The sequence below is a fragment of the Oncorhynchus mykiss genome, chromosome 6 (assembly GCF_057628025.1).
Source record: "Oncorhynchus mykiss isolate SJ-2025 chromosome 6, ASM5762802v1, whole genome shotgun sequence".
NCBI classification, from domain to species: domain Eukaryota; kingdom Metazoa; phylum Chordata; class Actinopteri; order Salmoniformes; family Salmonidae; genus Oncorhynchus; species Oncorhynchus mykiss.
In genome coordinates this window covers 28525322-28552168 of record NC_143027.1, presented here as the reverse complement: position 1 = coordinate 28552168, position 26847 = coordinate 28525322, and the positions used below count along the sequence as shown (strand labels likewise).

The window sequence follows — 26847 nt, the reverse complement described above, 5'->3', positions numbered from 1 at the left end:
TTCTGAGGCTAAGTGGCAAAAAGGTGCTGTGGTCAGATGAGAACAAAATGTAACTTTTTGGCGTGAACGCAAAACGATATGTCTGGCAAAAACCCAATACATCTTTCCAGTCAAAGAACACAATTCCTACAGTAAAGCACAGCGGTGGCAGCATCCTGTTGTGGGGGTGTTTCTCTTCAGCAGGGACTGGAGCACTTGTCAGGATAGAATGGAAAATGGACAGTGCAAAATACTGACATATTCTTAAGGAGAACCTGCAGCCCTCTACAAGGAATTTTAAAATGGTTCTCGTTTCAACATGACAAGGACCCAAAGCACACCGCCAAAGCAACCAAACAGTGGCTGACGGACAAGAAGGTGAATGTCCTTGAGTGGCCTAGTTCGGGCCCCGACCTAAATCTCATTGAGAATCTGTGGAATGACTTGAAGAGTGCAGTCCATGAGCTGTCAACATGCAATTTGACTGAGCTTGAACAATTCTGCAAGGAAGAATGGGCCAATATTGCATGTCTGTAATTCAAGCAAAAGGTGGTTCCAACAAGTATTAACTCAGGGGGGTGTTCACTTATCCAAATAGGGTATTTTACTGTTTTAATACGAAGTTTTAAAACAAACTGTAAAATAATTCACTAGATATTATGGGTTACTGTGTGTAAATAAAGCTGAAAAAAGTTTGATTTGATGTGTTTTCATTTCTGGCTGTAAGGCAGCAGAAGGTGAACACTTTGAAAGGGGGTGGAGACTTTCTATACCCTCTGTATATGTAGCCCATGTTTCCGATACTGTCTAGCACAGCAACGATACATTGGCTACATATATGTAGTGAGACAGAAGTTTGCTGTTTCGCTCGCTCAGATGCTTTCTCTGGTGAGATAGTTTCAGCCACTTGAAGTGGCTGTTGGGATGCTGGAATTATTTTGGATGAATGTGTGAAGATAACCTACTGTTTGAAGTAATTTGTTTGACACAAGTGAAAACATCATGACTGTGTCATTGAAAGGTATTACATTTTTACAGTTAAATTGCATCTTTACTATAAAATAAGGTCTGACCTGATTGTTCAACAGCTCACCATAATAAGTGGTCTGTAGTTTGTCCTGTTATCAAGTAACAGAGTAGGCTGTGAGGTCAGTGAAAAGCTGAATGTGGAGTCAGAATTATGATCTTCACAATATCAGTGTATCACTAAAAATGTGGATGTTCTAGTGCAGCACTGTCAATGTAGTGTCTGCTCAAAGATCATAGCATAAGTGTAAAACAAACATATTTCTATCTTGTCAAGCATGGTGACAGACAGTGGTGGGCACACATCCAAATGGTGCAGGTTACGAATAAAGGATGGTGTGATGGGGTCAATCCAATTAAATCACACAGCTCTGCTCTTTTGTTTCCAAATGAGTCAACCAGTTATGTTTTACAACAGCAGTGTCAGAGCTTGATGGAGTAGTTAATCAGAACTGTGCTTGGTCTTTTATCTTGTGGTCTTTGAACATTTTGCGTAGAGCAAACTGTTGCCAGCCCACTGACAATAACAGATTGAACACGATACACAATCTATATAAATGAATAGGCTACGTGTTTTTTTTATTTTTATTTTTTTATTATTTGTGAAGTAGCCTAATATCTGGTATTTGGCAGGCCCAACCATTCATAATCATTCCGCCCAGTCTCAGACGAGTCACAGACGTGGGCTATAATTAGAAGGTATAACATCTAGTTGGCTACACTAGCCATAGCTTGTATATAAACGCTACTAGCCTATATATTTCGGTGTTTGGATGTTTTTAGGTCTGGATTAGGCGTCTGTGGTTTTTCATAGTAAAAGGTAGGCTTATTTGTCAAATATAAATACCAGTATAAAAGAAACTGAGCGCCGTGGGAGGAGCTCCGGAGTTCATGACACAACATTGACAACAAGATCTGGTCGCGCGGGGCAGGACGAACTGTTCTGGCGCAAGCAGCACATGCACCGTTCCAGGTTTAAATCGGTTAAGAACCTAGTCCAGTTACCATGAAGAGATATACAAATCATTTCCTGCCTGCTCTGCCATTTCTTAGCAGACATGGGAGATAACTCCTTCCCAAGGATACAGAATCAAGACAGCGAACGACACCAGCCATCAACAAAAAGCGGGCAAGAGAAGAGCAGAAATAAATGATCAGGATTAATTAATTATACAACCGACTCCTTAAAGGCAGATAATAGCGACCTATACAATACACCACCATAATCAGTAAACTGTTTGTAGCTAACACACGTACAACATTTTACCATCGCGTGTACAAGAGTTCTTCCTGCAGACTATTTCTGGAATTCGATCGTAATCATGGAAACGTACACTGACGTTCTACTTGTCACCGCAAATGTTGGGTCATTATTCGACAATGTAAGTATTAACACCATTTCACCTAACGATATCCTATTTTAAGTCACGTTGAATGGTGATTCAAAATGTCCAAGTGGAACAGCGAGATTCCTATGTAAGCAGTTACTACACCTGCCAGAGAACACCAGAACCGTTGCAAGACCAAACTCTACTACCTGTAACATTGTAGTTAACTACATTCGAATAGAGAGAGACCAGTTCAACTCCCACAGGCTGGCATCGGGCACGCAATCCAATATTTAATTAGATTATTATAGACCCTATAAAATAATATATATTTTTTTACATTAAGCTACTTCTTTAGACTATTAAATGTAATCATGACAACCATGATTTCTGTAGCCTAAATGCTTTCTTCTCAAACTTTGAAGTAAATTGTTTAATGTTATTGTGGCTTCTAACGACACATTGTTTTCACTTCGATGGGCCTATACAACTGAAAGTCCTCTGTCTATAGTTATACTCACCCCGTATTTATCGTGAGCTGTTGCGGCATGATTTTTGATGCGCGTGCGTGTTCTCACATCATATTGACAGATTCGCGGAGGGAATCTATCTACCTATCAAGCAACAACGGGTCCCAGTTCAAATCAAACAGGAAATTGATGGCGTGCATCAACAACACGTTTGAAGTTATTGCCGCGAAAGTGCAGTGCGCAACTTTTTATCATTCACTGAGCTCCCGCTCGGCTACTGCAGAAACAAGTGATTTGACATCATTTGTAGCCTAGGCTACATTGTTGGCAATTTGATGTGTATGCCTATATTGTTTCAATACTGTGGGCCTAACACCTGTTATTAGTTACTACGGGTTAACAACATATATCAATACAATGCTGGTACCACAGTAGGCCTTACTACATAAGTATTTTACACATGATGACTGAAATAGGCCATGCTCATGGTCAGCATGGAATTGTCCATATTTGGGTGTAATTTTAAATAGGCTGCACAATAAAAACTCACATTATGCACAGTAGCCTAAAGCAGGGTTTCCCAAACTCGGTCCTGGGGCTGGCCCGCTTGTTTACATGGTCGGACAGGGTTCCAGTGTAGATTCAATTACAGCAGAGCCAGCACAAGATATGGCTTGGAAAATGTACCTCAATCCATGGATCAGAAATGCGTTGTACTCAGAATTGTCCCATGATTCCAGTTGAAGATTAAACAACTGGTAGTTTTTCCAGGAAACTGGCCTTTTGGTCCTCATGCTAGGTAGCAGAAGCCACAGCAGGCATTTTGGAATGCATTTGTCATCCCTGGATTGAGATACGTTTTCCGAGCTACATCTCGCGCCTGCTCCATGGTGTGTTAATCTACACAGGAATGCTTGTTGGATCTGCTGGCTACCTAAAGCAATTACCTCATGGCCCTAGACAACATTGTGCATTTACTTATTTCATTTCATTCCGAGGAAGTCCTTGTCTGGCTGTGAGGCTGAAACGTTTGCACAAAATACAAGTCAGCTTGTTTTCTTTCAACTAATTGTCATTTTCCATGAAATCTGGTAAAATATTTGAAGAGGCAAGTATTGTGAGTTGAGATCATGGAGACGGTTGCCTTGATATAGTAATTTGTGTATGTGGTAATAACAGGACGAAATCAATAACATATGAGTAGACCTACTTTAAGTGGTTGTGATGTGATGAGAAATGCAAACACCAGTGCATTAGTTTTGTACTGTGGTGTCTGGGAAATCGGGGCTTAGCTGTCATTGTGACTGAGGGGGAGGGGGGTTACACTAATGGAAATTTGGCTCAGGACCATGTTTCCGGTTGCCCTATCTGGCCCAGTTGAAAACATGTCAGATCCCATTGTGGGTTCAAGAGATCTGTAAACAGATGATTATCTTCCCAGGGGTTTCTTCATGATTTTCTTATATGGCCGCCTAATACGTTTAAACAAACCCTTCCAAACATGGAGAAAAGGTTATGCCTCACATTTTATGGCCTTTAGTCTCACTAGAGACTAGTAATCTTGTAGGCATATTTACACAAGAAAGATGGAAATCCAGGTTTTTTTATTAAAAGGCTATACTTCAAGATAAAATCAAATCTAATTTTATTGGTCAGATGTTATTGTGGTGTAGTGAAATGCTTGTGCTTCTAGTTATGACAGTGCAGCAATATCTAACAAGTAATGTCTAACAACTTCACAACATATACCCAATACACACACATCTAAGTAAGGAATTGAATTAAGAATATATAAATATATAGACCAGCAATGTCAGAGTGACATAGACCAATATACAGTAGAATAGTATAGAATACAGTATATACAGTTTAAGTCTGAAGTTTACATACACTTAGGTTGGAGTCATTAAAACTAGTTTTTCAACCACTCCACAAATGTCTTGTTAACAAACTATAGTTTTGGCAAGTCGGTTAGGACATCTACTTTGTGCATGACACAAGTCATTTTTCCAACAATTGTTTTCTGACAGATTATTTCACTTATAATTCACTGTATCACAATTCCAGTGGGTCAGAAGTTTACATACACTAAGTTGACTGTGCCTTTTAAACAGCTTGGAAAATGTCAGAAAATTATGTCATGGCTTTAGAAGCTTCTGATAGGCTAATTGATATAATTTGAGTCAATTGGAGGTGTACCTGTGGATGTATTTCAAGGCCTGCCTTCAAACTCAGTGCCTCTTTGCTTGACATCATGGGAAAATCAAAAGAAATCAGCCAATACCTCAGAAAACAAATCGTAGACCTCCACAAGTCTGGTTCATCCTTGGGAGCAATTTCCAAATGCCTGAATGTACCACTTTCATCTATACAAACAATAGTACAAAAGGATAAACACCATGAGACCACGCAGCCGCCATACCGCTCAGGAAGGAGACGTGGTGTGTCTCCTAGAGATGAACGTGCTTTGGTGCGAAAAGTGCAAATCAATCCCAGAACAACAGCAAAGGACATTGTGAAGATGCTGGAGGAAACGGGTACAAACGTATCTATATCCACAGTAAAACAAGTCCAATATCGACATAACCTGAAAGGCCGCTCAGCAAGGAAGAAGCCACTGCTCCAAAACCGCCATAAAAAAGCCAGACTACGGTTTGCAACTGCACATGGGGACAAAGATCGTACTTTTTGGAGAAATGTCCTCTGGTCTGATGAAACAAAAATAGAACTGTTTGGCCATAATGACCATCGTTATGTTTGGAGGAAAAAGGGGGAGGCTTGCAAGCCGAAGAACACCATCCCAACTGTGAAGCACGGGGGTGGCAGCGTCATGTTATGGGGTGCTTTGCTGCAGGAGGGTGGGGCACTTCACAAAATAGATTGCATCATGAGGCAGGAAAATTATGTGGATATATTGAAGCAACATCTCAAGACGTCAGCCAGGAAGTTAAAGCTTGGTCGCAAATGGGTCTTCCAAATGGACAATGACCCAAAGTATTCTTCCAAAGTTGTGGCAAAATGGCTTGAGGCAGCCTACAAACCTGACTCAGTTACACCAGCTCTGTCAGGAGGAAGGGGCCAAAATTCACCCAACTTATTGTGGGAAGCTTTTGGAAGGCTACCAAAACGTTTGACCCAAGTTAATCAATTTAAAGGCAATGCTACCAAATGCTAATTGAGTGTAAGTAAACTTCTGACCCACTAGGAATGTGATGAAAGAAATAAAATCTGAAATATATCATTCTCTCTGCTATTATTCTGTACTTTCAGTGCAGCAAAGTCTCTCCAGAAGTTCAGTGAGGATCTCTGAATGATCCAATGTTGACCTAAATGACTAATGATGATAAATACAATCCACCTGTGTGTAATCAAGTCTCCGTATAAATGCACCTGCACTGTGATAGTCTCAGAGGTCCGTTAAAAGCCCAGAGAGCATCATGAAGAACAAGGAACACACCAGGCAGGTCCGAGATACTGTTGTGAAGAAGTTTAAAGCCGGATTTGGATACAAAAATATTTCCCAAGCTTTAAACATCCCAAGGAGCACTGTGCAAGCGATAATATTGAAATAGAAGGAGTATCAGACCACTGCAAATCTACCAAGACCTGGCCGTCCCTCTAAACTTTCAGCTCATACAAGGAGAAGACTGATCAGAGATGCAGCCAAGAGGCCCATGATCACTCTGGATGAACTGCAGAGATCTACAGCTGAGGTGGGAGACTCTGTCCATAGGACAACAATCAGTCGTAAATTGCACAAATCTGGCCTTTATGGAAGAGTGGCAAGAAGAAAGCCATTTCTTAAAGATATCCATAAAAGTGTCGTTTAAAGTTTGCCACAAGCCACCTGGGAGACACACCAAACATGTGGAAGAAGGTGCTCTGGTCAGATGAAACCAAAATTGAACTTTTTGGCAACAATGCAAAACGTTATGTTTGGCGTAAAAGCAACACAGCTGAACACACCATCCCCACTGTCAAACATGGTGGTGGCAGCATCATGGTTTGGGCCTGCTTTTCTTCAGCAGGGACAGGGAAGATGGTTAAAATTGATGGGAAGATGGATGGAGCCAAATACAGGACCATTCTGGAAGAAAACCTGATGGAGTCTGCAAAAGACCTGAGACTGGGACAGAGATTTGTCTTCCAACAAGACAATGATCCAAAACATAAAGCAAAATCTACAATGGAATGGTTCAAAAATAAACATATCCAGGTGTTAGAATGGCCAAGTCAAAGTCCAGACCTGAATCCAATCGAGAATCTGTGGAAAGAACTGAAAACTGCTGTTCACAAATGCTCTCCATCCAACCTCACTGAGCTCGAGCTGTTTTGCAAGGAGGAATGGGAGAAAAATGTCAGTCTCTCGATGTGCAAAACTGATAGAGACATACCCCAAGCGACTTACAGCTGTAATCGCAGCAAAAGGTGGCGCTACAAAGTATTAACTTAAGGGGGCTGAATAATTTTGCACAGCCAATTTTTCAGTTTTTGATTTGTTAAAAGAGTTTGAAATATCCAATAAATGTCGTTCCACTTCATGATTGTGTCCCACTTGTTGTTGATTCTTCACAAAATACAGTTTTATATCTTTATGTTTGAAGCCTGAAATGTGGCAAAAGGTCGCAAAGTTCAAGGGGGTCGAATACTTTTGCAAGGCACTGTACAAGGGTGCCTTAGGATGGAGTTACCCAAAGCAACTTTCACGCAACTTTGTCTGCTTGCACCCTAAGAAACTGAAAGGAATGGCACTGTAATTCAATATTTCAGACACTAAGCCCTTCAATAAAAACCTTTGCAAATAAAATGGCATCTCAGCATCTGTTTTAGGCGTAATCATGCTTTTTTATGGATAAGATTAATTGGGAAAAGACAGGACACATGCAGTTGGGTTTCTTCAGTCAGACACCTGTATTATGGATGAGCTGCTCTCCCGTCAGGCCATGGTGCCTGGGCAGCCGGGCATGGTGGGCAGCAGCAGTCATTTGGCCATGCAAATGCACTATGCAAAGCCACTGCTGTGTTGCTACAGCTCTGGCAGATTGGCCTGCATCCGGCTGGCCCTGGAGAATACAGCACAGTCTGTATTCTGGCCGGGCACTGGGGGAAACACAAACACACACTGTACTCTGGATACTTAGTAGCTCACAGAGGTTCCCTGGAAATATTTAGATGAAGAACAGACATTAAACAAAATGGAAGGATACATGTTAATTCAATCTCACATTGTTACAGTGTATATACATCAACAGGCAGGCTTGCTAATAATGTTACAGTTTAGAGTCTGATTCTTTATGCCACTTATGTAATAAACATATTACAACCGTTCCAGAGGGACATTTGTTTTTTAATTGCATAGGTTAAGCGTTTAACATATAATTGTACCTGTTGGTGTGTGGGTGTTTATCTGTGTAAATCTTACTGTATATCCCAACAAAACATTTGACAAGACTGTCATGTTGTGCTTATCCGCCTGCCTACCTCATGCATGTTTTATATCTTCCACTGTCAAGTGCTAATATATAATTAAACATGGCCTTTGGTCAGTGTATAGGAAAGGTGCCTGGCAGGGTTGATTGGTAAACCTGGGTTGACAAGATAGCACCCTAGGATCTCATTTAAACCATTCTGTTTATGCCGTTTGTTTTCAATATCTCAACTGTTCGGTTATTATTTTTGGTAGAAACCATGTGTGAACTGTTTTTTTTTTCTTTTCTTTTTTTCAACCCACAGGTGGGTGAGATTGAGAGTGACTGGCTTCGAGAATTATTTGGGGTGAGTTTGGGATCCCTCTCAGGTGTCCACTATGGATTCTCACATTTTACTGTTGACATGCAAACACCTTAAGCCATCCTCTCATGTTGAGACTGAACCATGAACCCTCCTGGATGGTGGACTTATAAATCGATTAGATACTGTCTCCATTCCCAAAGAGGTGAAGAAGACACATTCCACCATTTAGCCAACACATTACACAGTCAAATTCCAAAGTTGTATGTCATCTTAAGAAATAACATTTACTTGACATTAGAATTCACTAGGATGCCCCACATTTGACCACCATTATGGCACATGGTTGTGGTAGTTTAATGGCTTGCCTGATGTCTATGTCTTGTCACAGACTGTCCAGAGTCACAAACCACGCTTCATCGCCCTGCACTTCCAGGAGGTTGGAGGCAAAGACTACATGGTCAATATGGGCCATGCGGAGAACTTCTTCTGGTAAGACATCACTGTGCCAAACTCTCAATGGGACACTTTCAAAAGTATCCACAAATGCTGCCCAGACTCCTTACAGTTTTATGACCAACAGATACAGTATAACTTCATGATTCATCTGGCAGGTAATGTGGTAGAATGGTTTTTAGCTGTGGTCATGAAATCTGTGTCAAAGACTGTATAATGTTATCATAACCTCAGGACATCAACTGCCATTATCTATATAAGAGAGGGTCCAAATACAAGTGTACAGTGTTAGAGACAGTTACTTCAGTGTTTCAGACTTTCAGTTGTTCAGTTTATCCTCTTCTGGGCTTTAGGAACATTGAGTCCAGTGAGGAAATGAGGGACTTTGACAGGGTCTGCATCTATGTGGACAACCACTTTAAGAACGTGGACAGCTTCACGGTGAGTACTACAGGACTGCACTGGTCAACTGACAGAAGTTGAATTGAAAGACTATAACCACCATGTCTGGTTACACTAGCTCAGTCAATAACATCGATATAGTGGAGCTTGATGTACAGGAGGCTTAGGTAAAGCAATAACATGTTGTGAAAGCCCTTACGAGGGTTACCATTGGTGTCTTTGCCTTTAGAATACCTAGTGTATCGCCTACAGCAGGGATTCACAAAATGTTTTGCATAGGCGACCCCTTTTATGATAGCAAATTCATCAGGGACCCCCTCATAATATCAGAACACAACTCCTACTTTAGAGTGCGATTACAAATATAATTTCTTGCAGTTTTACTATGATTTCCGCAGTGCATGGTTGAACTAATCAAGTTTCGGGCCTTAGGAAATATTAAAGCTCCCGCACTTGGCATCAGAGAGAACATTTATAAGTGCATTCATATTTTGAGATCTGGCCATGGACCCTGCAGTACCTCCGCAGACCCCACTTTTTTTAGACAGCAATGTGACCACAAGGTGGGGCCCTGCTCCACGCTAGAGCTTTATTGAGGGCCAGGGCTTCTCATCAATGCTATGTTGGGTATTTTTAGACTGAGAAACAGGGATTCTTTGGTAAATATAGCATAATAGAACATTACAAATACATGGTACTGTACATACACATGATACATTTACATGTTCTGCTTTCCAATGCAAAATGCTATGTTCAGGAGGACATCCATTCTGTACAAGTTATGGTCTAATGCTTTTTGGTTTTATTGAAATAATATGACATTTAAGTATACCCAATACAATGTGTTTAACATGATCATAGGGTGAGGCTTTAAATTATTGTTTCATCACAAAGACAGGGTAGCAAACAATTTGGCCTGACAAAGTGCATGTATCCATGTTGTGACACGCTTTTCTCAATAGTACAGTACAAAGGAGGACCAAACTCCTACAACATGAATGAAGTGCATGGTAGACCCTAACCCACTGGACAGTTCAGATGTATCATTGACTTAGGAGATCATAGTAAATTTGACCGTTGGAACTAGGGTGATATTAGTTTGACCTCAGTGTGAATGTCACAGGGTAAGACTTTAGGTTACGTGCTGAGTTTGTTTCACCTGTGAAAGGACACTTGTATCCTCCCATGTAGTTAATTACAACATGACAATGTGTGAGGGGTATCTCAGAGAGTATAATGTACAGTACACTCTGAAAGTTATAAAGTGTGAGTACGGACAGAGGTGATGTGTTTAAAGGCTGGTTTATACACTTGCTCTTGGCTCTCCGCTAGTCTTATATCCTCATCTATCCTCTGGCCCCCCAACTCTCTCTTTATGTGACTACAATATATACGGCTGTGTGTCTGTGCAGCGCTAAACTATCATTATAGAGTTGTCAGGAGGCTGTCTGGGTCCTGGACAGTGTCTCAATCTCCACACCTGTCCAGACCAGCTCCATCTTCAGCCTCCCCTCTAATGGCCTCTGTACCTGGAATAAAGACTGTTTCCAGTGTTGCTTGTTCTGAGCCACCTTAGTTCTAAATGAGCCATGTCATATCGAGCCTGGTTCATAAATGGGCTGGTCAACACAACACACAGGTCTAGTTGTTGCTTAAATCCAATCTTGGGAGGGTCCATCCCCATCATGTGCAGAGTTTCACAGGATTAAACCCACCCAAGCTAGACCCCAACACTGGAGCCATGACAGTGGGGTCAATGGATCTGTCTACACTCGGAGGTGTGTGAAGTGGAGGGGAAAGTCAATGTCCAGGTGTGGGGAGACAGGCCAAAGTCAATAAATGTAACTCTAGATTAAAACTATTGATCCCAGCCCATTTGTAAACAATAAATAAGGGCTGAGGGGAGTGGCGGACATCTGGGACTACGTTTCCCCTGTGCTTGGTTGTCTGTGCCCCCCCCCCCCACCTGCCCTAAGAGGGCTGCAGCCCCCAATGCCACATTCTCATTTTGCCTGTGCCACCAGCATTGATTTTCAATTTGTTTCCCCTCGGCTGTGGATCAGCAGCTCCCTGGTCAGAGGGAGGGGGGGGGGGGTCTATGTTCAGAGGGGCTGTGAGGAGGGGGGCAGTCATGCATGCATTGCCTGTATAAATGGTGTTTTGATAAAAAATCACTTGTAAGTCAATCGTTTTTTATTAAACTGTGCACAAACCTGATTGATGAAGATGGGTCCTTGGCAGAGTATGTGGAGGAGAACCTTTCTGTGTGTGTTTTAAAAAAAACAAAGTCACAGCAGACTTCTACAGTCATAAAATAGTTTTACAGTTTTAAGAATATCCCCCCAAAATGTAATTGCTATTGGTAACATCACTATATAGACATTAGACAATGTTTATTAGTTGGTAAACACACAAACCTGCCTACCATGTTTTCTTTCAAACTAATGCATTCGATTTGATTTAATAACTGCTATAACTCAGGTTAGCGATTCAGCTGAAGTCAGCCGATGTTAGATTTAACTTGCAAAACCGTCACTTTAGTCCGAACCTCCTCTAACCCCCGTCCCCTCCTTCTCCAACTTGGACAGGTCTGTCCCTAATCGTTGGTCACCCTGACTGGTCGTAATAGGGACAGCTCCATCCCATTAAATGAGGATCGCTCTGGCTGTGAAGATGAATGGTATCTTCAGGGAGCGATCTCTCATGCCCGAGGGGTATAGAGCGGCCCGTCACACCTAGGGTTGCACGTTTTGGGGAATATTTAGAGGTGGAAACTTTCTGTGGGAATATATGGGAAATATATGCAAATATTAATACGATTTAAATATAGATGTTTTTTGCATTGGATATATTTACCATATCATATGGAGACAGAAACATAAATCCTTTACCTTATCATAAGTAGACATAATTGCAAATGATTGAATCCTTCCAATATAAATAAAACAAAACAATTTAGTTACGAATTGGACTTTAATTAAATGAGTTGACTATTCACACGGGATGATTTCCCTGAACAAAACAAAAAGGGAATATTGAATGATCTCCAATGATCCATCGCATCTCCCAAAAGTGTTTTCAAAATACATCTGTAAAATGATAGTCTAGAAACTAAAGCTTTGGACCAGTTGAGCTCTGAGGCGGCTGATGTTAGTAGGATTTGGAGGATGATGGAGGAATCAGGGGAAAGAGCCTCAGATCCACAAAGTCCCTTCCACCAGGTGGCTGATGAGAAATGTTGGCACGACTGCCATATTGCATCTCATTCCCAAAGCCCTTGCTTGGAAGTGTACTTCACCAGACTGCCAAGAACCTTGCCCTCATCCAGGCCAAGGAGGCGAGACACGGTAGTGATGACACCATAGGCCATGTTGATCTCTGCACCAGACAGGATACTCTTGCCAGCATACTTGGGGTCCAACATGTACGCTGTGGCGTGTATTGGCTTCAGGCAGAAGTCTTCACGCTTTTTGATGTTTCAGAACTGCAGTTCTCTGCTTGGAGTAACAGTGAAGTGGGCAGGGCAGTATGGATTTCTTCTCTTACATCTGCAAGCGGCGTCTGAACATCAGACAGGATGGCATTGTCTCCCTCAATCCGTCCAATGGCTACTGCTATAGGTTTCAGGGTGTTTGCCACCCTCTCCCAAAATACATCATCCAGGAGGATCCTCTTGATGAGGCTGTCCATATCGGCAGACTGTGATATGACCACTTCTTGGAGATACTCCTTCCCCTCCAGGAGACTGTCAAACATGATGACAACACCACCCCAACGGGTGTTGCTGGGCAGCTTCAATGTGGTGCTCTTATTCTTCTCACTTTGCTTGGTGAGGTAGATTGCTGCTATAACTTAATGACCCTTTGAATACCTAACAATTTCCTTGGCTCTCTTGTAGAGTGTGTCCATTGTTTTCAGTGCTATGATGTCCTTGAGGAGCAGATTCAATGCATGAGCAGCACAGCCAATGGGTGTGATGTGAGGATAGGACTCCTCCACTTTAGACCAAGCAGCCTTCATGTTCGCTGCATTGTCTGTCACCAGTGCAAATACTTTCTGTGGTTCAAGGTCATTCATGACTGCCTTCAGCTCATCTGCAATGTAGAGACCGGTGTGTCTGTTGTCCCTTGTGTCTGTGCTCTTGTAGAATACTGGTTGAGGGGTGCAGATGATTTAGTTAATTATTCCTTGCCCACGAACATTCGACCACCAATCAGAGATGATTGCAATACAGTCTGCTTTCTCTATGGTTTGCTTGACCTTCACTTGAACTTTGTTGAACTCTGCATCCAGCAAATAGGTATAAGTATATCTGGTTGGAAGGGGTGTATGCTGGGCAAAGAACATTCAGAAATCTCTTCCAATACACATTTCCTGTGAGCATCAGAGGTGAACCAGTTGCATACACTTGAGCAAGACATTCATCAGCATTTCTCTGACTACGTTCCTTCACCTCAAATACAAGTAGAGGGACTTTTGTCAGAGGTTGCTTGTTGTGAGCACTGAGGTAACTTTATGCACTTGGCTAGATAATTCTGCATCTTTGTTGCATTCTTCACATATGATTTGGCACAGTATTTGCAAATGTACACAGCTTTTCCTTCTACATTAGCTGCAGTGAAATGTTTCCACACATCAGATAGTGCCGTGGCATTTTCCTGTAAAGATTAGGGGAAAACATTGTAAAAAAAAAAAAAAACTCCAAATACAATTCCATGTGCAGATATATAGTTAAGCAGCTAGATTAAACAACTCCTTTGTAATATAAGTGTTTTAAAATGAAACATGGCAACAGTTGAACTAACACTCCTCAGTTAGCAGGCTCAATCAAGCTAAAATACACATGGTAGCAAAAACTAACTAGCAGAAATGGTTAACAATTTAGAAATGATTTAAACACACTTTGCTGTAGGCTACTATTTACTAGTTGACAAAAAAATATATTCACCCCACCCAATATTGTAATCAAAACTTAACAGAAAGCATGTAGTCCTTGGCTCACAGTGTAGTAGTGTGCAAGATCTGGAGAATCATCTGCGCATGTGATGATTCAATTCCATTGAATTGGGGATAGTTTAACCAAAATATGCCAAAATATGCCACAAGACCTAGAATTGTGTATCCCACAAAACTTTTTTGTTAAATTTAAGCAAAATTCCCCAAATTCCAAGGCTTAACTTCCCATGGAAAATTTCCGGGAAAATTCCTGAAATTTACCGGAAAGTTTCCGACACTTAGCAACCCTAATCACGCCCGAGACCCTCTGGGTGCCGGCAAATTTTTCTTCGGCCCGCAGCCGGCGCGGCAGCCCTACTGCTTAATACATTTTCAATTGTTTTAATTTTCTGTCTTTATTGAACTCAGAAGGCATGATTATTCAGAGCAGGCAGTTAGTACATTAAAAATGGTCACATCGGGATGATTGGGTGCTAAAGTGTGCGTGTGGGTGGGTGCACGTTTGATTGTGTACTGTGTACATGTTATTGCAGTAAAGCTATGTGTTTCTGTGGACAAGAGTGAGTTGAGCATAATATAATTGCTTGAAAGAGGGAAGGTTTGAGATACTGGGTAGGTGTGTGGCTGTGTGTGAAAGGAGACTAGAACTACTGAAGATGATAATGATGTAAATATTATGGAATCAGATCATGTTGCATGATACTCCTTGATGAATCAGAAATTAAGTTGTTTCTTTAAGTCATTATGACCGAAGGTTTCCAGTGAAGCCTAAATGTGCTATATCGGACCAGCATGCCCAAGAATGTCGCATGAGCATGTTGCAGTTAGTCAAGCTGTTTCGCAAGAATTGATGACGTTGATATTTTAAACCGAAACAAACTTTGAGGGAAGTCTGTGCAAGGTACAGTTGAAGTTGGAAGTTTACATACACTTAGGTTGGAGTCATTAAAACTCGTTTTTCAACCACTCCACTAATTTCTTGTTAACAAACTATAGTTTTGGCAAGTCGTTTAGGACATTACTTTGTGCATGACACAAGTAATTTTTCCAACAATTGTTTACAGACAGATTATTTCACTTATATTTCACTATATCACAATTCCAGTGGGTCAGAAGTTTACATACACCAAGTTGACTGCCTTTAAACAGCTTAGAAAATTCCAGAAAACGATGTCATGTCTTTAGAAGCGTCTGATAGGCTAACTGACATCATTTCAGTCAATTGGAGGTGTACCTGTGGATGTATTTCAAGGCCTACCTTCAAACTCAGTGCATCTTTGCTTGACATCATGGGAAAATCAAAAGAAATCAGCCAAGACCTCAGAAAACAAATTGTAGACCTCCATAAGTCTGGTTCATCCTTGGGAGCAATTTCCAAATACCATGTTCATCTGTACAAACAATAGTACAAAAGGATAAACACAATGAGACCATGCAGCCGCCATACTGCTCAGGAAGGAGACGCGTTGTGTCTAGAGATGACTTCAACTGTATTTCTGGAAGAATGCAATATTGGAACATGAGAGAACTTGATAAATTCTCTATACTTTATCATCACTGCAGCAAACTGACATTCTCAGCAATTGTTTAAAGGAGCTTGTATTGTATTCCTTGTCCTTACAGGCCCTGGGAAGCATGTACTTCATCCACAAGTCATTGAAAAACATCTACCAATATGATTTTAATGGTAAGAACAGTACAATCATATCTATATCAAGTCACTATTGACTTTGAATAACAAAAGATGAATGACATTTTGTTATCACTTTATGATTTATCACTTCCATTCGGGCCCTGCACGTGGCGATAATTTCAGAACATCTGTATCAGTCCTGGTGTGCAAACTTGGCCCTTTGTAATGTATCATTATTATAATATAGAGTTTGGCACAAAACAGTTTAGGAGGTAAGAGCAATTTGGTATGTCAGTCTGGAGATTCCCATCTGTGTATTTTGATAACAAGTCTGAACATCTTTTAAACACTGCAGTGTGATGGCCACCTCTTCTGGCTAAACATATCAGGGAATCTGAATTGAAAATGGGATGTGTTATTTTCTTGTTGCATAGTCCAGTCACGTTAGGCATGACAAATATCTTAAGAAAAGGCTTATGGAAAAGCCATAAAAATCCCAGGCCTGCCATGTTCTGTGTCGCCAGTCAGATTGGTGCACAGCGACCAAACAATGCCTAATGGCCTTATTATAGATCCTCTGGTCACGTATGCTGCTGTGATCAGCTTAACATCACTTTATTGATTGGTGTTTGCATGTTTTCTCACTCTTTTACCCTTCCTACCTCTCTCCCCCTCACAGTTAAAGATTTTAAAGCAGTGTCTGGACAAAACAAGTATGTGGGATCCCTGGATGGGGTAACCACAATGGAGAAAGAAAAATTCCCGAAGAATTTCTGGCCCGATGTGAGTGTGTGTAGGGTGGGGTGGGGTGGGATGTTCAGGGTGACCCAGGAGGTGTTGGAACAAATATGTGAGTAGGGGATAAAGGGGTCTATCTGACAGGGATATGAGACAAATTGTATGGAATAATCAATAATTACCAGCATGGCCCTCCAATTAGTTAGCTAAATGGTGGTACAGTATTTGGTGAACATTTAACATACAAAACATTCATCTGTATACATTTTTGTTTGTGATGTGTTTTGCAGTTCAAATGGTCTAGGAAGGGCTTCATGAGGACCCGGTGGATCATTCACAACCAGTACGTACTCTAGTCTAGTGGTTCCCAAACGGTGGGTCGGGTTGACATTTTTTTGTGCATAGAATTTATATATATTACATTTTTTACATAATGTTCAGAATGGAAAAACGCTTTCCTTGTGAACTTAAATGACTTAAACCAAATAGAAAGTATGTAGAAAAGATAAAGGACCTATATACAGTGCATTCACAAAATATTCAGACCCCTTGACTTTTTCCACATTTTGTTACATTACAGCCTTATTCTAAAATGGATTAAATAAAATAATCCTCATCAGTCTACACACAATACCCAATAATGACAGAGAAAACAGGTTTTTAGAAATGTAGCTAATTTATTACAAATAAAAAACAGAAAAAACAAATGTACATAAGTATTCAGACCCTTTGCTGTGAGACCTGAAATTGAGCTCAGGTGCATCCTGTTTACATTGATCACCCTTGAGATGTTTCTACAACTTGATTGGAGTCTACCTGTGGTAAATTGAATTGATTGGACATGATTTGTAAAGGCACACCACTGTCTATATAAGGTCCCACATTTTACAATGCATGTCAGAAAAAAAACTAAGCAAAGAGGTCGACGGAATTGTCAATAGAGACAGGATTGTGTCGAGCCACAGATCTGGGGAAGGGTACCAAAAAATGTCTGCAGCATTGAAGGTCCCCAAGAACACAGTGGCCTCCATCATTCTTAAATGAGATAAGTATAGAATCACCAAGACTCTTCCTATAGTTAGCTTCCTGGACAAACGGAGCAATTGGGGGAGAAGGGCCTTGGTCAGGGATTTCCTCTCTGGAGATGGGAGAACCTTACAGAAGGACAATGATCTCTGCAGCACTCCACCAATTAGGCGTTTGTAGTAGAGTGGCCAGACCGAAGCCACTCCTCAGTAAAAGGCATATGACAGTGTGCTTGGAGTTTGCCAAAGGGCACCTAAAGGCTCTCAGACCATGAGATACAAGATTCTCTAGTCTGATGATTGCCAAGTGTCACGTCCAGAGGAAACCTGTGAAGCATGGTGCCTTTTCAGCAGCAGGAACTGGGAGACTAGTCAGGATTGAGGGAAAGATGAACGGAGCAAAGTACAGAGAGATCCTTGATGAAAACATGCTCCAGAGCACTCAAGACCTCAGACTGGGGTGAAGGTTCACCTTCCAACAAGACAACAACCCTAAGTACATAGCCAAGACAACACAGGAGTGGCTTCTGGACAGGGTTCTGAATGTCCTTGAGTGGCCCATCCAGAGCCTGGTCTTGAACCTGATCAAACATCTCTGGAGAGACCTGAAAATAGCTGTGCAGCGATGTCCCCCATCCAACCTGACAGAACTTGAGAGGATCTGCAACCAAGAACTTGAGAAATGTTCTTCAACAAAGTACTGAGTAAAGGGTCTGAATACTTATTTAAATGTGATATTTCAATTTTTTTAATGGGGTATTGTGTGTAAATGATGAGGGGAAACAACTATTTTATCAATTTTAAAATAAGGCTGTAACGTAACAAAATATGGAAAAAGTCAAGGGGTTTGAATACTTTCCGAATGCAGTGTATTTAAAAATAATAGCCTATAATCTTTGAGAACTTACATCAACAAAATAAAAGCTAGACAATCAGGCCCCCATTGATTTTGTTTTAATGCTTAAGCATAAGAACACAGCATTAGCCATGGCAAAATGTGTAGAATTTCAGGAAAGTAGTTGTAAAACTGCACAATTTTCTCCTCAAACAAGATGATATTCTTTTTTTTTTTTTTTGTCTGTGTATGTTTTTTCACCGCTCAACCCTCACGGTGGGTCACGACTCAAAAGAAGCCTCAATTGATTGGTCACGAAGCAAAAAGTTTGGGAACCCCTGCTCTAGTCTACTGACCTACTGCTCTACTCTTCTCGACTCTACGTACTCTACTGTCTACTGTCACAGCTCATTAATAGATAGAGAGCCGGCTGTCATCCCGTTACTCAATGAATGCAGTGGTTAAAGCTGAAGCTCAGCAAACACCCTCTGTTTCCTCTGCACAATAGTTACTGCTTACTCTCCTGTGTCACTACCACCAGTTCTTAGACAAAAGGAGTCTATGGGCAGAGTGCTACAAGGTCACCCTGTGAGTCAACATAGCCCGCCTGTTGGATGCACATTCATTGTTTTCAGGTGGCAGCAGCAGAAAAGGAGTGAATGCTCGGCACAGAAGACTAATGTGTTTGTTTGTGGACTAGCATTACCTCAAGTGCCCTCACTAATAACTAAACTCTTCATAACTGGCATCACTGAACAGCACACACACAGACACGCTTCTAAATCAAATAGGAGGACAAATATCTTCCCAATGCTTCATTTTTTCATAGATATGTCTGCCAATTCTCATTTTGTGTGTGTGTGCTCTCTGCAGGGGTCTGGACCTAGTCAACGTACACCTTTTCCATGATGCCTCCAACCTCATTGCCTGTAATGCCAGTCCCTCCATCTACTCAGCCAACCGCCAGAAGGCCCTCAGATATGTCATCAATAGGTTAGCCTGCCCATTCTCAGCTTTGAAGAACAACTCAAGTGCACCTACTTGAGAGATATACTGTAAGCCCACTTGGGAATCTAGATAAAGAAAATAGTTGGTTTGCAAGTGTATGTAGATCTGTGTTTACAATCATTTTAAAATAGAGGACTCAATTTATAGGCTTAAACATTTGACTCATACCCGTGTCATTTCCTTCCAGGATATCAGAGACCAGCTACACTCCACTCCCCTTCTTCCTGTTTGGGGATTTCAACTTCCGCCTGGACACCCTTAGCCTGGTCCAGGTATTATATGACACACTTCCTCAAGAATTTAATTAGAATCAGAAAATCAGGAAACCTTACTAATGGTCAGCTGACTGTTGACTTAAAAAAAAAAACTAACTGTGTGTGGTGTGTTTGTGTGTGGTGTGTTTGTGTGTGTTCTAGAACTTGTCCACTTCAGCAGAGGTGCAGACAGTGAAGAAGGACAGCAGTAATGAGGTGGAGAAAATAATCTGTGAGGAAAAGGACAATGACCACAAGGTGAGCCTCCCCATCCATCCACGTCTTCCATCCTTACTGCCTCCTTGTTGTTATTCAGATTCAGACGTTTACTGTATCCCCAATTCCTTCATCTCAAGATTCTTCTCCATATTGAGACCAAGTTGTTTGCCTACCTGCACCAGGCAGTGTTCAGAGAGGACAACGGCAGAGCGGTGAGAACATTATCTACTGTACACATCAACTCATTTACACCCCACCCATATTAATATCATGATCTACTGCTCACTGACTTGACAACAATCATAACTAAGCGAAGGAGCCAGGGACTGAACACCTCCGTCTGCAATTGGATGCTGGACTTCCTGACGGGAAATTGAATTTTCACATTATGCATATGTTTATGGTTTGCAGATTACTACATGTTTTGGGTCCTCCAGTAATTGTTAATCCTTCTATATCGCTCAGATTTTGAAATATGACAAGGAGATTGCAGCCTTTCAAGATGTCATTGCCGAGGAAGAAATCCTGTTTCCACCCAGGTAAGCCTCATCCCTGACAGCCCTGTTACTATTACTGTCACTATTACTACTACCTGAAGATGCCATGTTGTCTGTCTCTGTCAGTTACCCCTACAGTGAAGACTACACTAAACCCACCCAGTACATGAACACTCGCTGCCCCTCCTGGTGCGACCGTATCCTCATGTCTCACACTGCCCAAGACATCATCCACAGGGTGAGTAAGCTGGCAACGCTCTGCCATCCACACTTACTGACTAGTTGATTCATTTATTTATTTACCATGGAGGCACTTTCTGTAGGCCTATTGAAAAAAAAAAATGTGTTTCATTTCAGAGGGATGAGGGAGAGAGCAGTGTGGTTTACAACATACTGGGCCCTAATGTCTGCATGGGCGACCACAAAGTAACCTTTATACATACATACATACATACATACATACATACATAAAAATGTAACATGTCTGCTCTTGAAAATGGCCCTTGATAAACAGGACTTAACTGATGAACCATTGTGTATTCTTCCTTTTTCCCCAGCCTGTTTTCTTGTCCTTTGCACTGAAGACAAATGGCCATTGACAAGGATCCCTCTGTGGTAAGAGTATATGTGCTAGTGAGTGTGTAGTGTATGTTCTGTAGGTTTACAGGATTATATCCAGGGGGTCTCTGAAATAGCGATCACAGGCCGTAATCTTGTCCAGCTCCCGGGCCTTATTCTCCAGAGAGCCATAGACCAGGCTGGCCCAGTGGAGTGCTGTTGGGATATGAACTAAGATGAAGTGCCTCTGTGGACAAACTGCATCCTTTGTCCATAATGTAGCTGGGCCATCTATGTCTATAGAATCCTCTCCACTGTCGCTGTGTGTGGCTACACTAAGCCCAATGTGGGCCCTCTTTTCATTCATTACCAGACAGATTGCCGCCCAGAGAGACATTCATTGTGCAGGGCAGTGCATTGGCATTTTCACGGCTGTGATTTTGTTTTGCTGCCATTTCTATGACTTTTTCATTTGATGGTTTTCTCCTTAAAGAGGATTCCTCTTCAGAAGGTTCTAACAGTGATACAAGCCATGGTTCAGAAGGACTTACAGCTGTCAATTAGCTTTTCAATGAGGGGACAGCATACCAAAGCATATAATATGTGATTCTCTGGTCTGCCATGGCTATCCTGGTTCCGTCTATGAATCCAGCAGGATTTCACCCAATTTGGACTTGTATCTTCTTTTGTTTTTTAGGAACTCCTTTAGCAATCTGATATCATTAATTTACACATTGAAACAATTTCTAGATGATTTCTAGATGTTGCTGTATGTTTTCCCTGTGTTTATGGTAAAGAGAGTATTATATTTTCTCCCATTATCTAAGCCAGTGTCTATCCAACATTGGTCATCACCATCACACACTCCCACTCCGCTAGCTGTACCAGAGGATAAACAGAGCAGCTCCTACCAAGTCACGGCACCCAGCCTCTCACCGAAGTGCATGCAATTCAGTCAGTTTTCACCCAACCAAGTCTCTCATTCTATTCTCCTCTCACTCCAAGTTATTGATTGCCATGACTTGGGTGACATCATCACAGATTTGATCATCAGCATTATGGATTTTTTTGACAGACAATTTGCCTTGTCCTGTGCTTGGCCATACGTCTCGCCATCCATACCCCAAAATGTACATCGGGACAGGGTATTTTCTGGGAGTCCTCTCTTCAGTGATGGATCGTTGGAATAGGATTGCTGGATGGAATAGGACCAATGTAAAGACAATCGACTATGTGACCGTGGGACTGCTGATGTTTAGGCCATGGTCTTGTCAGGGAGGGACCAGCTCTCACCCAATGGGAGGAAGGAGACATGTGAGGACACACACATATACACACTCTGGCTCTGCCAAGTAAATACCCTGACTTCAGCTGGTTAAATGGTTTTAAAGTGTCAAGGGTTTATAATTAAGTATTGACCTTCATTCCTTCTGGAATATTCATGCATGCTTTTAATTTGTATGTTAGTAGTCTTTTATTTTCCTTATTTATTGTCTGACTGTTTTAACTGTTTACCATCAACATAAGCATGCTAAAAGCAAACACTCACAAACACATTAAACAAAAGCTGCTACAGTATTTCAATGCACCGTCAGCATGTTTGTCAGAACAGAGCAGTAGTGTACATTTCTCTGTGCATTATTATGTTGTGCAGTCTTTTGTTGGAAATATACATTTCACCAGTATGTACATACTATCCCAGCTCATCCTTGGAACAGTGAACTCCAACAAAACGCTCCATTTGCCCCCTAATGCCACGCTGAGGTCATTTTTCCTAACCTACTATCTCAATGGTGTTATAAACTCAGCTTAAATCAATAAAATGATGTAAAAGACCAGTGGGCCAGATTCAGGCTGGGAGCCCATAAGGTCAGTATGAAATGTGGAAATGCGCCTTCCTTTCCCATCAGACCTCTGCCTTGGATTCCCTCAGCCTCTAAAGTCTAACATCTACATGCTGCTGAATACTGATGATCACAGCTCTGCCTGCCTGCTACCACACTCTGCTGGGTATACTCTCTGGTGGCTTGTACGTTGACATATTATGGGGTGGGCCTATGTAATGTACAACCATATGGTTCAACTGTAAGGTTAGTCTACTCTATCGGACATCAGAGCAGACATGGGTGGCTAAATGTTGTGTCAGCTTCTGTGAATATTCAATTAAATGGAAATGTTCCACATTCAGACAATATCAGCACATAAATACTTATAAGTATTTATAAGGACATCATGATTTATGTAGTCTATTTTCCTTTCTGATGCGTATTGCCGGTGGTACAGTAGGTAGTTACATTCTTGTTACCATGAAGTGCTTTATTCCACAAACTATGACTGGGTCATTTAAAGTAGCTCCTAAGAGATTCATAAATATGTTTTCATTTGTTTTTAGAGAATTGAAGAGTGTGCTAATAGAGATTTCTCTTGTTCAGGGGACCTGACACAATGTTATTCTGTTTTTAATAATGCATCCATTGTTTTACAAGGCAGCATCTTCTGGACTGTTTCAGTTACTGTGATCAGTTTGACTGTTTTACCAAACAATAACTTGTTTACCATCCCACTCTTTAATTTGATTGTGGATGTGTCTGGAATGGATGTTTGATACCACCTTCACACATACGCACACACATGCACATCCATGCACACGTTCACGCAGGCGAAGTTTGAACAATTTGAAGCTTGACACCTACGTATTATTTTGGTTGCAGTTATTTTATTGAGTATATCTATTTTTCTATGTTTTATGTTTATTTGTGCTGTAGCAACCTCTTCAGATCTTTGTTCATTGTCCATGTTCTGTTTTGTATGAAATGGGTGGCTAGTTTGCATCATTTTGCTTTGATAAGGACTATTTCAAAGACATTTAAAATATAATCATGGATTTCTTATTGATTAATAGTTGTATCAAATATTCAGAATGCACTTAAATGTTCAATGCCTATTAATGAAGTTATTCAAATGTTGTACTCTTATTTTAAGGTAGAAAATGCATAATTTGTCATCAATCTTCCTCTGTAGTATGTGTTGATTGACTGACATTCAATCTGCTGTGAAGTAATTATAGACTGATATGACAAGGATTCATTAGTTCAAATGTATAGATAGATTATCCTTGTAATCTGGACCCTGTCAAATGTCCTTAATTAGTTTACAATCAATAATGTATGGGTCTGCGTGGAAAGTGCAAGGCCCACTCAATAATAATATACATATACTAGTTGATTCATGGTATTGTCAACATATTGTAATGCCCTCCATGGATTGCTCTTGGTTTAGAGTTCAACATGAGGCCAGTAGTATTGTTAGATGGAGTGGACTAATGCTGTTTGTCAAATTTTCTGGTTGAACACAAAAAAACACTACATTCATGTAATGCTTCCAGTTTTGTAAATAAATGTTGACCACTGCAATTACATTACCGTATTATTCTCCCTTAATGAGATTCTACCTGCTGGACACACTGGTTGAATCAACTCTGTTTCTACGTCATTTCAATGAAATTATGTTAAACCAACGTGTAATATATGTTGAATTAACTTCTGTGCCCAGTGGGTACCTTTTAAAGTCAATGTCAATGTTATTGCAGCTAGCTTGATTCTTCTCAGCTGGCATTCTACTTGCACCTCTCGCAGGGTCATTCAAGTGTTTTTCTTTGGGTAGGTAACTATGATCGCTATTTGTCTTTCTCTTTCTGTTACACCAGTAGTGGCATGCCCTGCATGACACAAACATTTCCATGTGATTTCAGATTAAGTTCTTAAGGAACTGCTTCACTCCGATGTTTACAGCCAGAACTGGATGCACCTGAAATGTAACATACAATACCATAGTTGACACATCACACAAGTTCACCTTTAAGTTAGAAAACAAATTGGTCTGCATATTGATAGGACTTTGTGTGAAATATACTGTATCTTCAGTGCAAAGGCAAAAGCATCAGCAGAAACAGTACAATCTGCAGTGAGCAGCTGAAATCTATAATGCTCACCAAAAACAATGGAAATGGCCTTTCCTTGCTTGGATGATAAAAATCTCTATGAATTTGCATGTCTCATTTCTGAACCGCTTCTGCATTTATCACAGAACTGGGCTACTCTTAAATAGACTGCATGTAAGTAAAGTGTGAATCAAATTGGTGCAATATCCACTGATGTGATCAGCTGATGCCACCACTCTCGGGTTTCTCTTTTGAACTGCTTTCGCTTGATATAAAAGTCCAAGTGAAAAAGTAGATTTCTAAGTTGACCAGTTCTACACATGCTTCCTTGATGCACACATGCACTGGTGTCTCTTGCTGCCTTTGCCATTACTAGTGTAACTAGCTTTTACTATTTCTGCTTGCTGTTTTCTGATATCCAAGTACCCCTCCAGCCTTCAACTGTCTGGGTTCTGTTTCTTCCTTCAGGGGATTTGGTATAGCATATTTGGTATATTGTACTGACCTGTAGTTGTTTTATCATCTGTGTATGATGCTTTGCTCTGGCAGTGAGCTACCCTGAAGGAGCAGAGCCTAACGCCTAGACTATGCATTGTAATTCTATCTAATAAATGGTCAAACGTGGCATTTCCTTTCTGAAATGAAGTTGCACCAGAACGGCCTAAGGTGTTCTGAGACTTTCCTAGATTCAGTGACAGTTAAAGTACCAGCATTCTGTTTAACCCTTTTTTGGTTACTACATGGTTCCGTATGTGTTATTTCATAGTTTTGACGTCTTCACTATTATTTTACAATCTAAAAATAAAGAAAAACCCTTGAATGAGTAGGTGTGTCCAAACTTTTGACGGGTACTGTTTATATATAATGTAACATGTCTCGCCTTGAAAATGGCCCTTGATAAACAGGCCTAAACTTATGTACCATTGTGTATTCCTCCTTTTTCCCCAGCCCGTTTTCCTGTCCTTTGCACTGAAGGCAAATGGCCATTGACAAGGATCCCTCTGTGGTAAGAGTATACAGTATGGAGAACAAGTATTTGATAACCTGCAAAATGAGCAGTGTTTCCTACTTACAAAGCATGTAGGTGTCTGTAATTTTTATCAAAGGTACACTTCAACTGTGAGAGACGGAGTCTATAACAAAATCCAGAAAATCACATTGTATGATTTTAATGATGATTTTATTTTATTGCATGACATAAGTATTTGATACATCAGAAATGCCGAACTTAATATCTGGTACAGAAACCTTTGTTTGCAATTACAGAGATCATATGTTTCCTGTAGTTCTTGACCAGGTTTGCACACACTGCAGCAGGGATTTTGGCCCACTCCTCCATACAGACCTTCTCCAGATCCTTCAGGTTTTGGGGCTGTCGCTGGGCAATACGGACTTTCAGCTCCCTCCAAAGATTTTCTATTGGGTTCAGGTCTGGAGACTGGCTAGGCCACTCCAGGACCTTGAGATGCTTCTTACGGAGCCACTCCTTAGTTGCCCTGGCTGTGTGTTTCGGGTCGTTGTCATGCTGGAAGACCCAGCCACGACCCCTCTTCAATGCTCTTACTGAGGGGAGGTTGTTGTTGGCCAAGATCTCGCGATACATGGCCTCATCCGTCCTGCCCTCAATACGGTGCAGTCGTCCTGTCCCTTTTACAGAAAAGCATCCCCAAAGAATGATATTTCCACCTCCATGCTTCACGGTTGGGATGGTGTTCTTGGGGTTGTACTCACCTTCTTCTTCCTCCAAACACTGCGAGTGGAGTTTAGACCAAAAAGCTCATTTTGTCTCATCA

General features: G+C 41.1%; 1 protein-coding gene across 6 annotated transcripts; it reads left to right on the top strand.

Moving 5' to 3' along the window:
* The first annotated feature begins 1638 nt into the window (after positions 1-1638).
* LOC110525665 (inositol polyphosphate-5-phosphatase A) lies at positions 1639-24532 on the top strand. Of its 6 annotated transcripts, none has more exons than XM_021605998.3 (16): positions 1651-2387; positions 8537-8578; positions 8925-9025; positions 9343-9430; positions 15971-16034; positions 16660-16763; positions 17009-17061; positions 19452-19571; positions 19774-19858; positions 20003-20098; positions 20197-20271; positions 20525-20598; positions 20683-20794; positions 20914-20982; positions 21114-21171; positions 21942-24532. In XM_021605998.3, the coding sequence occupies exons 1-15, from the start codon at positions 2328-2330 to the stop codon at positions 21153-21155; spliced, it is 1185 nt and encodes a 394-aa protein (XP_021461673.2). In that variant the 5' UTR covers positions 1651-2327; the 3' UTR covers positions 21156-21171; positions 21942-24532. The 6 variants fall into 6 exon arrangements, 4 of the variants coding, with proteins under 4 accessions (XP_090093615.1, XP_021461673.2, XP_021461674.2 ...); XR_016496604.1 differs by having other exon boundaries at positions 1681-2387; positions 19452-19633; positions 21946-24532; XR_016496603.1 differs by having other exon boundaries at positions 1681-2387; positions 19452-19633.
* The last annotated feature ends 2315 nt before the right edge of the window (positions 24533-26847 follow it).

What these genes read in the sequence shown, in the direction of transcription:
- LOC110525665 (XM_021605998.3), top strand. Translation starts at nt 2,328, where the DNA reads ATGGAAACGTACACTGACGTTCTACTTGTCACCGCAAATGTTGGGTCA. An exon ending in TTGGGTCATTATTCGACAAT is followed by an intron (nt 2,388 to 8,536) that starts GTAAGTATTAAC and finishes TTCAACCCACAG; the next exon opens with GTGGGTGAGATTGAGAGTGA. An exon ending in TCTGCATGGGCGACCACAAA is followed by an intron (nt 20,983 to 21,113) that starts GTAACCTTTATA and finishes CTTTTTCCCCAG; the next exon opens with CCTGTTTTCTTGTCCTTTGC.